The following is a 14,391-nucleotide window of genomic DNA, read 5'->3' as shown; positions in this document are numbered from 1 at the left end:
TAGACAGAGCTGGAAGTTTCTAAGGAAGCCCCGGGAAAGCAACAGAAAGGGGGACAAGTTACATGATTTCTGAGTTTGTTTTCTCATTATGAAATGAAATTAAATAATGCACTCTAGGTCACATATACGTAATAAACAACTGGTGGCTATCATGATTACAGAGAAAGTGAAGCAGAGCCTTTCTGAACACATCTGGCTAGGAGGAATCTGGCAGAAAACCAAAGGACAACAGCAGATAGTAATAACATACCTGTTTGCTAATTCAGGAGGAGTGATAAAACAGCATTTTAAATGAATATAAGAACTTTTTATGTTCAAGTGTTTCTCAGCTGTGCTTGTAACCAAAGGATACCACATTCATATAATTTTGTGACAAGGTGTTTTACAAATACACAGGACAACTATATGGGTGTTACGCTTTTAATGAATGGAGGCAGATACAAAATGCATCAATGCGAAAGAATGGTTTAGATACTCAGCATAGTGATTAATGTTAATTTAGGGAGACACAGCCTGTTAAACCTCAACTACAGTTTCCTGCAACCTAAGATAATGGAAAAGCTGCTTAAGTTTTCACCCACCACCTTTAAAGTTCTAAATGGCGTCTGGAAGAACTAAAAAGTAACGGGCTCCTTTCCGCTGTGGTAAGAGCTCTAGTGCACCTGTCCGGCAGTGGCACCGGGTGGGACCGTGATGTTTCCCCCAGGGGGCTTTTCCAGGTGACCACGTCACAGACTTCAAAGACTTCCAGTAACAGGCAAGTTGAGTGGCTTAATAGTTTAAAAGTGGAAAGCAGCTAAGATGTCTCATTTTAGAGAATTTTAAAACATGGTATAAACACCACCTCTGTCCTATAGAGAAACTTTTTAAAGCACGGACATAACTTTAAGATACTAAGGAAACATCGATAGTTTTCATAAAGCTTCAATAAACACCCCAAGGCACAAGTGTTCAAAACTTCCTATTCCCTAAAATGTCACTGCATTATACTTTTCTTAGAGGTATAGGTATGCTATGCTTGCAGTGAGCGGACGTTTCATTTATGCCTAGTTAAAAGCACCAGGTGTCAAGTTCAGCTTCCATTTACACAGGATGCACCAATAACACTTAGAATAGTGAATAGTTCAAGTACATTTCCAACATACTTCGCTTTTTGATTAGTCAGCACTGGGGCTCTGCTGCCTGTAGTTCTTCAGAATATTTTGGAAGAGACTAGAACTACTCTGAACATAGTCTTCAAGCAATACGGAGCCCTTCTGAAAGAGATGTTCTTTCATAATAACATTTAGAGAAGGAAATAAAGACAGATCTTGCAAAATCTGCATGTCTCTCAAAAGGAGAAAAATAATGTAGAATCTGGCACCTACGCTAAAATGTTTTGTGATAAACGTCAAAAATTGCCAAGACTTTCAATAAGTGTTTTGGTAAGAAAAAACCACTATATTGGCAAGGTTAATGATGTAAAATACAATAGAATATTAATTAAATAGAAAATTCACCATTAATGGAAGAAAACCCAGGATAAGGGAAGCATCCAAAGACCGCCAATCAAAAGGCAATTTTTTACTAGCTTTAGAATACATCAACACACTTTGATTATAGAACTATTTCATTCTTAAAACTACAGTGTTTTAATGTACTTCTAATAACCACCCAATCTAAGGAGCCATGGAGGCTTACGAGAAAGACCTACCCACGAAGATGCATTTCTAGCACAGGGGTGAATTAATACTTCTGTAAGAAAGAACCTGAATCACCTCAGCATCAACAAATCACCTTTTTCTTTTCCACAGTAATTCATAATTTGATGACTAATTTCTCTTCACTAGTTTGAAATTGGGGAGGAAAGGAACTACATCAGACCCAGGGACAATGATTTCGCAAGCCACAGTCACTCAGCTCATGGATTTGTGATAATCTGCAGAAAATTTGGTTGACTAGTACTCGATTCCTTCACATCTGTAAAAAAAAAAAGTCCACATAAAAAGTCACTTCACTGTAAGATTAAAAGCAAATGTCTTCCCACTTTAAAGCTCTTTCTCAATAAGCTATTAGAAACCACACAGGCTCCAAAAATTCTGACAGCTACATCATCTGGAAAGGTTACTTTCAAGTATGTCCCAGTTATTTCATGAAGCAAGTTCAAGTGAAACATGAAGTTTCTATGATCTCTCTTTTCCCACCTCACCTAATACACAAACAAACCATTAACAGAAATACAGTCTGGTGAGCAAACGGAATTCATATATAAGACAAATCATAAGCAGCCAGAATTGTACTATTTGCACTAGCGGCATATACCAACCTGTAGAGGAGTTCGATACAACCACTTTTCTTTATCAACTTTCAGCTGCATACAGGCAAAGAGATCACAAACTGCTGGGAGGCCGTAACGGTCTGGGGGAAAGTTGTGTTCCTCCTGTAGGGGTGAATTAAGTAATACTTCCTGCAACAAGACAAAGGGTGGGTTGCTACATGACAGCTGGGAGGCATGATACCAACAATTCATCTTCTGGTCTAGTGTCTATAAAGAATGATACGAACGTTGGGCACACTAGTAACAGAGCAAAAGTGCCAAATATTTTCTCTGCCCCTAATTTTTCCATAAATTGCAATAAATAGGCCAGATGCGGATTTGGGGCATAGAAAATACAAACCAGTATGAATAATCATAAATGTTCCATTCCGTTGCTAACATGGCACCAAAATTAATACTTAAGCTGCATTTAACAGTTAAGATAGTTAAGGATCTGGTCCATTTATTTGCAAGCTCTGGGATTAAGAAAATAAAAATCTACTGAATATACTTCAAATGGTGCTTTTTTAAGTTCTTGGCTCACCTTGGCCTTCTTTCGAAGTAGCCACTTGTCCTCTCCTGAGGATAACTGGCTAAGATTTCCTGTCTTCTTTCCTGGCAAGACCCAGTCAGCTGTGTTAAAGGGACACCAGGCAGTGGCCAAGGGGCTTGGAGGCTTTTGTTTGCCAGCCCTGTCCTCGGTAAGAGGCACTTCCTTGTTGGGACATCCTTCTTTGTGTGAGGGGGTCATGAGCCACTCTGACAAGGGAGTGTCCCTTATGACTTGGAAGGAATCAGCAATTCTAGAAGCCCTTGCCTTGGGTGCCTTAGCTTGCTCTGCTGCCTCTCTTCTGGATGGAGAGAGCCACAGGTCCAGGGAATCTTTACGTTTCTCAGGTCCAGGCTTTGGTTCCACAGGCATACCATTTTTATCCTTTCCTTCTTTCTTCAGAAGCCATTTACACAGAGCTTCCTTCTCACAATTTTCATCACATATGCACTCTGCAAAACTTGTACAGGGCTCATTGGCTTTGCAGACCTCCTCTACTTTATATGGGTCTTGATGGTTCTGGACAAGCCAATCCTCAGTAGTCAGGCTGGGAGTGGACAAGGGTTTCTTGGCCTCCAAGTGGTCGTTCAGGCATTTCAGACTGCCCAGGTTCTCAATCTCCACACCTTTGGGCTGGTTACCCTGACAGTAGGTACAGGAATCGGATTTGACAAGCCAGTCATTCACGCTGTAGGACTCCTGGAACACCTGGAACAAGAGCTTGAACTTCTCACTGGTGGCTTCACAGCCGCCATTCTCGGGCTTCTCAGGCTTACGGGATTCCTGGGGAGCTACCAGCCAGTCAGAAAGATCCATCTCATCTTGATCAAGAGGCTCCAAGTCTTCAACCACTTCGATTTCCACGGAGCAAGAACTGTCAGTAGAACAGCTGATAGACCTTTGGTAACTTGGTTTTTCAGAAACTTCTTGTTGCTGACTCTTGTAGAGCCAGTTTTCCAAACCCTTTAGGTTGCCCCAGACTTTATTCAAGAAACTGCAGGCTCTAGCAGACATCTACACAAAAAATACACAATATTACTTTGCTAGAATATTATGACTGCCTTGAAATGCAATGATAAGAGTTCTACTTATATTTACCACACTACAAAATGTTTCTAAGTTTAAGTATACATAGCCAAAAGACATGGGATTTCTCTGAGATATTAAAATACATAATTATATTAAAACTTAAATTTTCTGCAGTTAAAAAAAGGCAAACTAGGAGAAAGCATTTATAGCACATCTTGTAGAAAAGAGACAAGTAGTTTCTACATGTGCATTTATGAATAAAGACCAAAATGAGTCATAATATGATTAGAGAAGTCATCAAAGTTGGCTAATAAAAATGAAAAATACTCAATCTCCTTAGTAACCTAAGAAACTCAAAAAGTAAAATTGTTCTTTTGTGTCAAATTCAGAGAAAAACTTGTAAATGACTACCACTGTTAGAGATGTTTAGGGAAGAAGGTATATAAACTGGTATGGACTTTCTGGAAACCCAAACTGTATGTATTGAAAGCCTTAAAGGGTCTGCAGAACTACAGGAATTTAATTTCTAAGAATTCATTCCTAAAGAACTAATCAAGAATGCATATAAATTATTATCTCCTGGACATGCAAAAGAAATTTATTTATATTCAGAAAAACTGAAGTTTATAGCCAATCAATGAAATACTATATATTATGAGGGATTTTATGGAAGAAATTAAATGACAGATATTCATGCACGTATATGTACGCGTGAACGAAATGTTACAGTGGTAGTTTCTGCACGTGGGGTTATGAGCTTGTATTTCTTTATATAGTTTTTTCCTAAGCTTTTTCTCTACAGTGAGGAGGTGTCACTACTGTAATACAATGTCATCTTTAAAATATATGTTTCCCAGACTGGAACTAAACCCAGACATGCTGTCAGCCAGTCACTAGCCATCTGCCACATCGTCTGTCAGAGCCAGCAGGGGCAGCGCACACCTGGCTGTCCTCCGCCGTCTGCTCCTGGTCGAGCCAGTCCTGGAGGTTGGTGCTGGGCAGGTTAGGGGCCTGGGGACCGACGGCAGGTTTGCTTCCAAGGAGCCATTCACTGAGAGGGGCAGCTGTGGCGCTGGATGCCGACTTCTGCTAATCACACAACACTTTGCTGCTTAACAAGGCAATGTCAAACGCAGCAGAAAGTTTGACCCTGCACAAGTCAAATGATTCCCCTAAGCCTCCATTTTCACAATTACAAAACAAAGAGTACAGCTGGAAATCAGCTTCTCAACTCAAAACTTTTAGGACCCTATATTCACACTTCTCACACTGCCTTCAGAAGTAAATGATAAAGAGAAGGATCCCTAAGAGAACCAACCCAATCACAGAGCTAATGATAATTTCTTATGAACTAACTGATAACAATTACTTTCTTATTGAACACATCTAAAACCTCTAAATTTCTGACATTCAGTCTCAAGGGAAGCATTTAATTGTATAAACTCATTTATTACCATTCGTGCCTTTTTACAAATAAATGATAGCCCCCCCCAAAAAAAAAGTGATATAATCAAAACCCCAAAGAAATACAAGCCAAATAATAACTCAGTTACCAGAAACAAAACGACATTTTACCTGCTCTGGCAACGGGCTGTAGCCTCTCCTCTCCAAGACAGACCCGAAATTTGAGGAGCTAGCATGAGCCATCAGGTGCTCAGGAATTTGCTATAAGATAAAAAGCAAACTAGTTGTGTTTACTAATACTACGCTTTCATACCAAGAAAGTGAACTTGTAATCCCTAAATTTCAAAAGTACTAAGCAAAGTGTTACAGCTCACTAGAATGAATCTTCTTCACACTGGATTCAGTGGCCTATGAAGTAGTTACAGAATCTGAGAAGTCTCTATCTGCCACATAACTGCCTTCACAGAAGAAACCTTCACCAGAGCTGGTGGTGCTGCAACTACTAACAAGACCCAAATGAGACGCCATTTGACTCTATACAGACCATTCGAGCCATAAATTTCTTAAGAAATAAGTCAAAGGTATTTAGAGGTACAAAGATGAATTCCAGAGACAATCAATCAGTCAGTAACACATTCCAAGCACTACCAGCCTCAGACTCTATAAAGGCAATCAGAACATTAAGTTTCTAAAGCTTACCAAATTCTCAAGAAAGTCCCTTTTCATAGTGAAAATGTGCTATTTTTAAGACCATGTGTCAGGCCACAGACCTGAGAAGCTCACTATGAACCTTCTGAGATGAACATTTACTTACAATGGTCTTGAGAGACCCAAATGTGGTGATTGCCTGGCGCAGGGCAGTTATGTCGGCTTCAAAGAGTAAAGCAGTTGAATCTTCAGGTTTGAGGGTCAGACTGCCCAATCTGGAAAAAAAAGTAAACAAAATCTGGCTATTTTAAAGAAATACCTATTTCAAATTCATCCAAAATAAAAACCAAACTCTGAGTATTTGAAGTTTGGTTGAGTAACTCAACCAAAGATAGATGACTTAACCATGTACCACCAAGTATGATATTAAATATTTAAAGCAAGATGATATTATCAAGCAAACATTAAGTTTAACACTAAGTTAAATCCAAGTCATGCAAAGAGTTACAAAGTGACTTTTTAATACACCAAAGTCAAAGAGCCAAAATCAAAACACACAAGAAGGGTCTTTACCTTTCCAGGCAAGCTGAGACTTGATTGGCTAGGTCTTTGTTTTGGGTGCACTCCAGCTGATGAATAAGACAATTGAACTGGCCCAGTAACTAGAAGAAAAATGAAATCATAGAGCCACAATGATACGAAAATCACCAAGTGTATCCAAGTTAACAAATAATAAATAACACTGAGATTAGATTTTTATCTTATCTATATTAGTGCTTCAAGACAGAGAAGACAGTCTCTGGAAACCAGAAACCATATTATGGCCTTGCAGTCGTCTTACCCAGTAGAGCTGTTGGGCCTGCTGCTGAAGCGTCTCCTCTTTAAGCTGATAGATGAGATCTACCTGTTCATACAGCCACACCTCGCGGCTTCGAAGACATTCCAGGTGGCGACTTATGCAGCTGTGAATCTGGGCTTTGACCTGGGAACGTAAATACGTCAGCTTCACCAGAGAACAGTGCTTCCCACAGAATGGTAAGGTTCTGAAATCTCAGGGGTCACAGATCCTTGGATTATCCAGTGACGACATGTATGGAGGATCTCCCCAGAAAAATGCACACACTTAAAATTTTGCCTATAATTTCAGGGTTGAATGTCCCAAAGCCCACCCATGGAAGAATCAAAGCCCCGCGGACCCAGTTTAAGATTTTCAGTCATAAAAGCATCTTTAAGCTCTAAAACCCTCAATACTCCTCCTCCTAAGAGGATAAGGTTTATTTTGGGTGTCCTAAAGGAGTCAAAAGAAAACACAAGGATATGTCATGTAATACTGATTCCCCTATGTTTTCCACATAATTTGAAAACCTATAGTTTTACAAAATCATCAGTGGAATAAGACAAGAATGTAACTAGCTAGCCCTTATCCCTTGTCTCACCCTAGGAATAAGCAACACATTTACAGCAGGCCAATTTAGTGGAGACGAACCACTACGTGTCAACAGCCAGAGGACTATGAGGGCAGACAGTTTACGTAAAATTATTAGCTAAATGTTTCTGGAAATATCAACAGTGATGCAAAAGAGAGATAAATATAAAAATCCTATGGAAGAAAATCTTAATGGCTATAAATTATCCATGAGAATCCACATAAGGAACTGTATTTCAAAACACCTTTTTCTGTATAGTAAAATAGTATTTCAGTCATGTAATACTTGGTCTACCAGTTCACCAACAGAATGCTGTTAGGCCAACAGAAGGAACAGATTTCATCTTGGCCTGCTCTTAACAACTAACTCATTTACAGAATCATGCCATGCCAATACCAAATCAAAAGACAGTAGAGGGTGTACAAGTGCCATCCTTTGTGCATCAGGAACACAACTGACCAGTTCCATGAGCTGAGCTCATTCCTTTTGCTACTTTTTAGTAGATGGCAGTGCTTGGCACAGCCACCACACAGAGAAGCTAGCAAAAATGCAGGCTAAACTGGATTCTGTAAGGTGGTACAAGAATTTCTAGATTCTTCTAACATCTGCTCCATTTTCCCTTTGGAATCAAAGGCACCAACATTTCAGGCAGATGATGCAAGGCATGGGATAAAACCTTTTTGGTTTGGAGAAGCCAATCCCTTGGCTATGCTCTAACTAGACCTGTGCTAAGAGTTCGGACAAGGGGAAAAAAAAGCATACACCACACCTCTCGCAAGTTATCTTTAATTTGCTGCTCAGCCCGGAGAACTCCACCAATAGCAAGCTCCAAGTCCCTTCGTGCATCACAACACCTCAAAAGGGGTTCTCTATTAGCGGGGTAGCCACTCTGGTCCTGTGAGGCACTCATTCTGCACCTTGTTCCTTTAAAAGAAAAAAAAAAATCCAAATTGCACTATAATTACAACCAAACACCTTGCAATCATTCCCCCAAATGATTATCCAACCAACTCCCAGTTACTATTCATGACTACTTAACATTACTTCCAACACAGGACCTGGCACACAGCATACCCTTAATAAACAGAACTTGTCTATTCACTGCACCCCGCACGCCCCCACCACTACTGTCGTCCTGCCCTATCCTGGATAAATCTAAAATCAGAGATGGTTTCTAAATACTGAGAAAAAGGAGGCCGTGATCACAGTAGCCCAGCATGGATTCACTAACCCCTGTGAATCCGTGGGCTTAGATGGATTCCAAGTAATTTTTTTACTTAGAGTCGAAAGTTACTTCCTTCTTGGGTAGTTTTACTAAACTGACCCGTCAAGGCAATGCTGTAGACTTATTTGGACAATAGTAAGACCCGTGACAAGGCTGTATACTACCTTTGTGGGCAAAGTAGACACGGGCGGAACAGAACAACTGAACTGAATCGTAAAATTATGTTTTACAAAGTACTCAGAGGATAATGGATTAAAACCAGTCTCTTAAGTTTTTAGAGGTATGCCCCTGTTTTCCCCAATTACTCAACAGTTTTCTCTAATTGCCTGGATGAAAACACAGGAGAGATTAAAGCTGGAGATAACGGGGGGGTGGTGACAAGAAAAGATTTCAAGACACTCTCTACAGAGCTGTCAGATCTTGTAAAACAAAACGCAGCTTTTGTTTTTACTTGAATGGGGGAGGACAAAATGGAAAACAATGTTTTTCAAAAAATGGAGATTTAAATTCATTTTTTATTGAAGGACAATTGCTTTACAGAATTTTTCCTGTCAAACCTCAACATTAATCAGCCACAGGTATACATATAACCCCTCCCTTTTGAAGCTCCCTCCCATCTCCCTCCTCATCCCACCCCTCTAGGTTGATACAGAGCCCCTGTTTGAATTTCCTGAGCCATACAGCAAATCCCCGTTGGCTGTCTGTTTTCCATACGGTGGTATAAGTTTCCATGTTACTCTTTCCATACATCTCACCCTCTCCTCCCCTCTCCCCATGTCCGGAATCTATTCTCTATGTCTGTTTCTCCACGGTTGCCCTGTAAATAAATTCTTCAGAACCATTTTTCTAGATTTCCATATATATGCATCAGGATACAGTATTTATAAAAGAATGGGGACTTGCTTTGTAGGAGTTAGCAGTACACTGGATCTCAAGGGAAACTTACTATATTGAAAGGCTAACATTCGCCACAGGACTAATCTATTCCACACTGATTGCTTTTGAAATTTCCCTCTGAATAACAAACTTCAGAAACAGGCATTTAGGAAAAAAAGAAAAAGAAAGGGGCCTCAAAACCATGAAAAACTTCTCCAGGAAGAGAGGCTGTTTAGTCTAGGTAAGAGAAGTTTCTGGGGCAAGAAGATTACTATTCTGAAATATTTGGAGACCTGTCAAATAGAATTAAGACTTGTTCAGAATGACCCAAAAGGAGTAGCGAAGGATTAATTGCAGATATTTGAGGCAACATATAAAAGAAATTTCCTAACAATCCTGAAGGAAATGACCCTTGCAGAGAAGCCAGCCAGCTTTCAGGGGAACAGCAGTCTACCCCGTGCTCCTGCTGCTGCTGCTAAGTCGCTTCAGTCGTGTCTGACTCTGTGTGACCCCACAGACGGCAGCCCACCAGGCTCCCCCGTCTCTGGGATTCTCCAGGCAAGAGTACTGGAGTGGGTTACCATTTCCTTCTCCAATGCATAAAGTGAAAAGTCAATGTGAAGTCGCTCAGTCTTGTCTGACTCTCAGCGACCTCATGGACTGCAGCCTACCAGGCTCCTCCGTCCATGGGATTTTCCACACAAGAGTACTGGAGTGGGGTGCCATTGCCTTCTCCGAGTCCTGCAAATGGTTGACAATTCACGTGAGACGCAAGGAACTTGGCCTACGCTGCATCTTCAGGCTGAAGTTTAGGGCCAGGTGGCTAACTCGCTAGAATCTAAGAAAAGCCAAATGCAGTGAGATTCCCCATCCTCAGAGACAAGGCAACGGGAGAAGAAATTCAGCGGAATTACTCCTGACCAGGAGCTAGATTCACTAAAAATAGCAGAAAGATTCAGGAAATTTTCTAACTTCCCCCTGCTATTTTGTTGCCACAGTCTGGTTCCCTATAATCATCTCTGAAAAAGGAAGGGCTTCATTAACTGGATTCGACAGGAAATCCCCTTGGAGATTTTTTTACCCCTTAAAACATGACTTTGCTACCTTCATTTTCACTGTAAGCTGCCCTGTTTAAACACACCCCTTAGTGTACACTCAGAGCACACAGTAGGAACCTGCAAAATGTGGGTGAAATGCTGGCTCATAGTCAGAGAGCAGAATGTCACCTCATCACCACAAGTTGCTTCACTTTGCACGTAAGTTACACGAAAGCATGTTCAGCTTTCAAATATATTAACCAACTTTCACCGTGCCTCACTTCCCACTTAGTTCCTCACCATCTGTGTGGGATGCCACAATGCCTGGCGCAGTGTACATTTTAAGCGATAACATTAAATTAAACAATGTTAAAAAAAACTCCATAGCTCTAGATCATGTGGGAAACAAACTCAAATGCATACAATGTAGAAAAGTAGGCCTTCTCAAAGCAATCACAAATACTACCTGCTGCCTACCAAGAATAGAATATAGCAAAAACACACAAATTGGATTGTCCCCTTATTAGCTACAGATACAAATTAGGATGAGATTTCAAAGTTACAAAACTGATTCTTCGCCACATATTTACCCATCTTGTTTTCAAAATAAAAGGAGCCTTATCCTTCAAAACAGTCACCTGGTTAGAGTAAGGGTCTTTAAGAACCTGCTTCATCCTCTTCCACCCAGCCCAGGGACGTCTGTCCCTCTGCTGCCCTTGGCTCTGACCCTCCTCCTTCCTGTGGCGCAGTCACGGGATGGTCAGCTGCCATAGCCTAGATCCCAAGAAAGAAGCTGTGCAAGTTTGTCTTCTTGTACTGCAGTGAGGAGGAAACCCTCAGAGCTGAAATCAAGAACTCTACCCCACAGGTGAATTCAAACCACAGTAACGTGAAGCCAGTCTTGAACTGTCACATTCAGAGACACTTGTTTGAGTTATCTAAGTCCATATCAGTCAATTTCAACAATTTCTTTGTTTCAGGTTGGAGAGCCAGTGTAGCAAGTGTGATGTTGAAGAGATTACTCTCAGGCCTGGGAAACAGGAATTCCAGTTACATCTGCAACCTTGAGACCCATGAGCTAGTTACTTAACTTCTCCTGGCCACAATTTCCTCTAGAAAAAGGGAGACAACAGTAGCTATCAATACAAAGTGCTGCAATAAAGAGAAACAGATAATATCTGCCTCCAGGCGCTTAACCCAAGCCCTGCACACTGCACTTTTTAATGTTTGGTTGCTTCTATAATTAGGTTTAGCTGAGTTATAGGGACCTCTGGAATCTCTACCTTTGGACTATAGAAAGAAGCACGGAAACTAGAAAAGGCTCTGAAGTGACAAAGCTCTGACTCAGAATCAATTAGCCATCAATTAATGCTATGACCTTTAACTGTCTGCCCTTTTTGAACCTAATGTTCTAATTAACGCGTGAAGATAACAAGATCTACCTCAGAGGCTTAGTGGTCAGGTGTGGTACTTGCATAGCTCTCCATCTACTCTCTCACATAACAGAGCAAAACATAAGTTGTTTTTGTGGCAAAAACTCAGTGGTCTAAACCCTCTAGTATATTAATATACTAAGTATACACACACTTTTCTGCCCTACTACCTTCAAAAGAGGATTGACTTAAAAAAAGTATTGCCTTAAATGTGTGGGGTGTTTTTGTTTGAGACAAGTTAAAAGTTTAAGTGCTTTCTAAAACTTCCCTACCCCTAGGGTTTCTGTTCAAGGTTTTGGGGGAGGAAAGAGATCAAGGAAGAAATACACACATTCCTCACATAAATAAAGCTCCTGGAAAAACATACTTTCCTCAAAGTAGGCTCTGGCCACTCGGGCAGCCCACTAGGCCTTCCTGCTGCCGGAGAACCCCCACACCCCACCCCTTCTCCCTCAAGACTCCCGCAAGCGCTTCCCTGGTGGCTCAGCTGGTAAAGACTCTGCGATGCGGGATACCTGGGCTGGATCCCTGGGTTGGGAAGATCCCCTGGAGAAGGGAAAGGCTGCCCACTCCAGGATTCTGGCCTGGAGAAGTCCACGGACTGTACAGAGTGGAATGACTCTGTGACTCGCAAAGAGTCAGACACGACTGAGCAACTTTCATTTTCTTTCCTCAAAGAAGAGTTCCACAAACTATATGTGCCATATTTGCACAATACTCTGCACAAATCTAGTTATGAAATCCAAAGGACAGGCAACAATAATTGAGCAACTAAACCGCAAATGAAGCTAAGTCCTTGTCATATGGTTTAACCATAAAATTTCCAAAGAGCTATAACCCTCTTGTGACCAACACTAACCACAATTGAAAGTTAGAAAAATCTTGGGCATCTCTGTGATGGACTGCTCTCATTACATTGATGATGCCACAAAGACCCAGAGAGCTTAAGTGACCCATCTGAAGGGCCACCACAGCCGTAACATGAAGATTCGGGTTTAGAACTAGGGTTCCTAGGGTCAAGGCCTGAATTCTCTCCCGACCAGCTTGTTCTTCCTTTAGTGCATCACTCATATATTCTTTTTATTTGCCAACAGGAGGTTAAAATCAACATTCCAATGGGTTACTCCTGGAACAACTTCCATTAAGAATCTCAGTCCATTCATAATCCTCAAAAAAAACAATTTTTCATAACCTTCTTCCTTAGATAATGCTAACAAAAATAAACAGCATGTCATGACAGGCTCAGAATAACCAAAACACTTCCAAGCATGAAAGACAGGAGCAAGAGCCCTGGGCTCTGACCTCACATCTTACAACCCCTCTGCATCCTCTGTCTAAAGGAAGGCTTGTATCATTTCTAACTGCACCTTCCAGGTCTCACTGTTTGACTCCTTCCCAAATTGCTCTCCTCTCCAAAAAAGATGTCCATTTTTCATTTATATTCCTAGCATCTAAATCATTGCTAAAAGACCCATAAGGTACTTATTATCTTCTGTGAATTACTAAATTAGAATACTAATGTCCATTTGGTTATCTCTGATGAGACAGCACATATCCGAATATTTGTACTAATTTTCAAGAAAAAAATTACACTGATAGTCCACGTGCAATTTTACCCTGACACATTCCTTAATGGGTTCTTTCTTCCGTCAGTTTTTAAAACTAAAGGTTTTCTTAATATCACAAATCATTAACTCAAAGGTTATATATACGTGTCTCATCCTAGCCCACAGTTTCTGAAATTCAGGATGATTCTGTTAATTTTTTAAAGCATGTAAGCAAAGGTTAACGCCTGAAGAAACGCACAAAATAAGGGAATAATAAATTCACGACAGCATATTTTAAGCTCGTTTAACACTTCAGACCGTACTGCATTCAGATCTACCTTTATACATGTAACTATAAGCAACCAATCCCTGCACATCAACTTTCCGAAGCAGTAACTGAAAACGAACCACAATATTAGTCATCACCCTCTAGTGACAAGTACGGCATTTCCAGTTCAAAAGCAACAGTGACACATGCGACTCTCCAGACTCCCCAACACTTTCTAGGAGCACACTGCCCGAAGAAGCCTGCATCTGGTCCTCCCGGGAAGCCGCAGCCGCGCGTCCGCTGCTTCAGAGCAGGTACCGGTACCGCTCCGTACGCATGCGCACAGCAGGGCCCATGCCCAGCCCGCCCAGGGGAGCCCATCCGGAGGGCTCCCGCCGCGGCCCTGGGCTGCCGGACATACCTCCTCTGCAGCTAGGCCCCGGCGCGCGAGCTGCCCAGCAAGCAGGACACTTGCTTTCTCCGGGACGGGGTGAGAAAGGTCCCTGGGCCCGCAGAGAGCGCCCCGCCCCGCCAGCGCGTGCGGCCGCGCCCCGCAGGCGGGCGGGAGCGCGCACGTCGGCCGCGGGGCGGGGCCGGAGGCTCCGTCCACTCGGGAGGCCCCCAGGTCCACTCGGGAGGCCCCCAGGTCCA

General features: G+C 41.7%; 1 protein-coding gene across 4 annotated transcripts in view; it reads right to left on the bottom strand.

Annotated features, from left to right (window-relative positions):
- Positions 1–406: 406 nt before the first annotated feature.
- NCOA4 (nuclear receptor coactivator 4) overlaps positions 407–14,391 on the bottom strand; it is a 21,897-nt gene continuing 7,912 nt past the window's right edge. For 2 of the 4 annotated variants that reach the window (XM_040242832.1, XM_040242833.1), the window contains exons 2-10: positions 8,124–8,278; positions 6,769–6,909; positions 6,501–6,589; positions 6,094–6,202; positions 5,451–5,540; positions 4,818–4,964; positions 2,841–3,860; positions 2,306–2,446; positions 407–1,959 (exon numbers count right to left, since the gene is read on the bottom strand). In XM_040242832.1, coding sequence (XP_040098766.1) covers positions 1,954–1,959; positions 2,306–2,446; positions 2,841–3,860; positions 4,818–4,964; positions 5,451–5,540; positions 6,094–6,202; positions 6,501–6,589; positions 6,769–6,909; positions 8,124–8,264 — 1,884 coding nt within the window. In that variant the 5' untranslated portion in view covers positions 8,265–8,278 and the 3' untranslated portion in view covers positions 407–1,953. Of the gene's footprint in view, positions 1,960–2,305; positions 2,447–2,840; positions 3,861–4,817; positions 4,965–5,450; positions 5,541–6,093; positions 6,203–6,500; positions 6,590–6,768; positions 6,910–8,123; positions 8,279–14,161; positions 14,317–14,391 lie in introns of those variants that run through there. The other 2 variants (XM_040242835.1, XM_040242834.1) reach the window with 2 other exon arrangements.

Source organism: Oryx dammah, unplaced genomic scaffold, assembly GCF_014754425.2.
Source record: "Oryx dammah isolate SB20612 unplaced genomic scaffold, SCBI_Odam_1.1 HiC_scaffold_6, whole genome shotgun sequence".
NCBI classification, from domain to species: Eukaryota; Metazoa; Chordata; class Mammalia; order Artiodactyla; family Bovidae; genus Oryx; species Oryx dammah.
The sequence above is the reverse complement of the archived record's forward strand: the minus strand, read 5'-3'. Positions and strand labels throughout refer to the sequence as shown.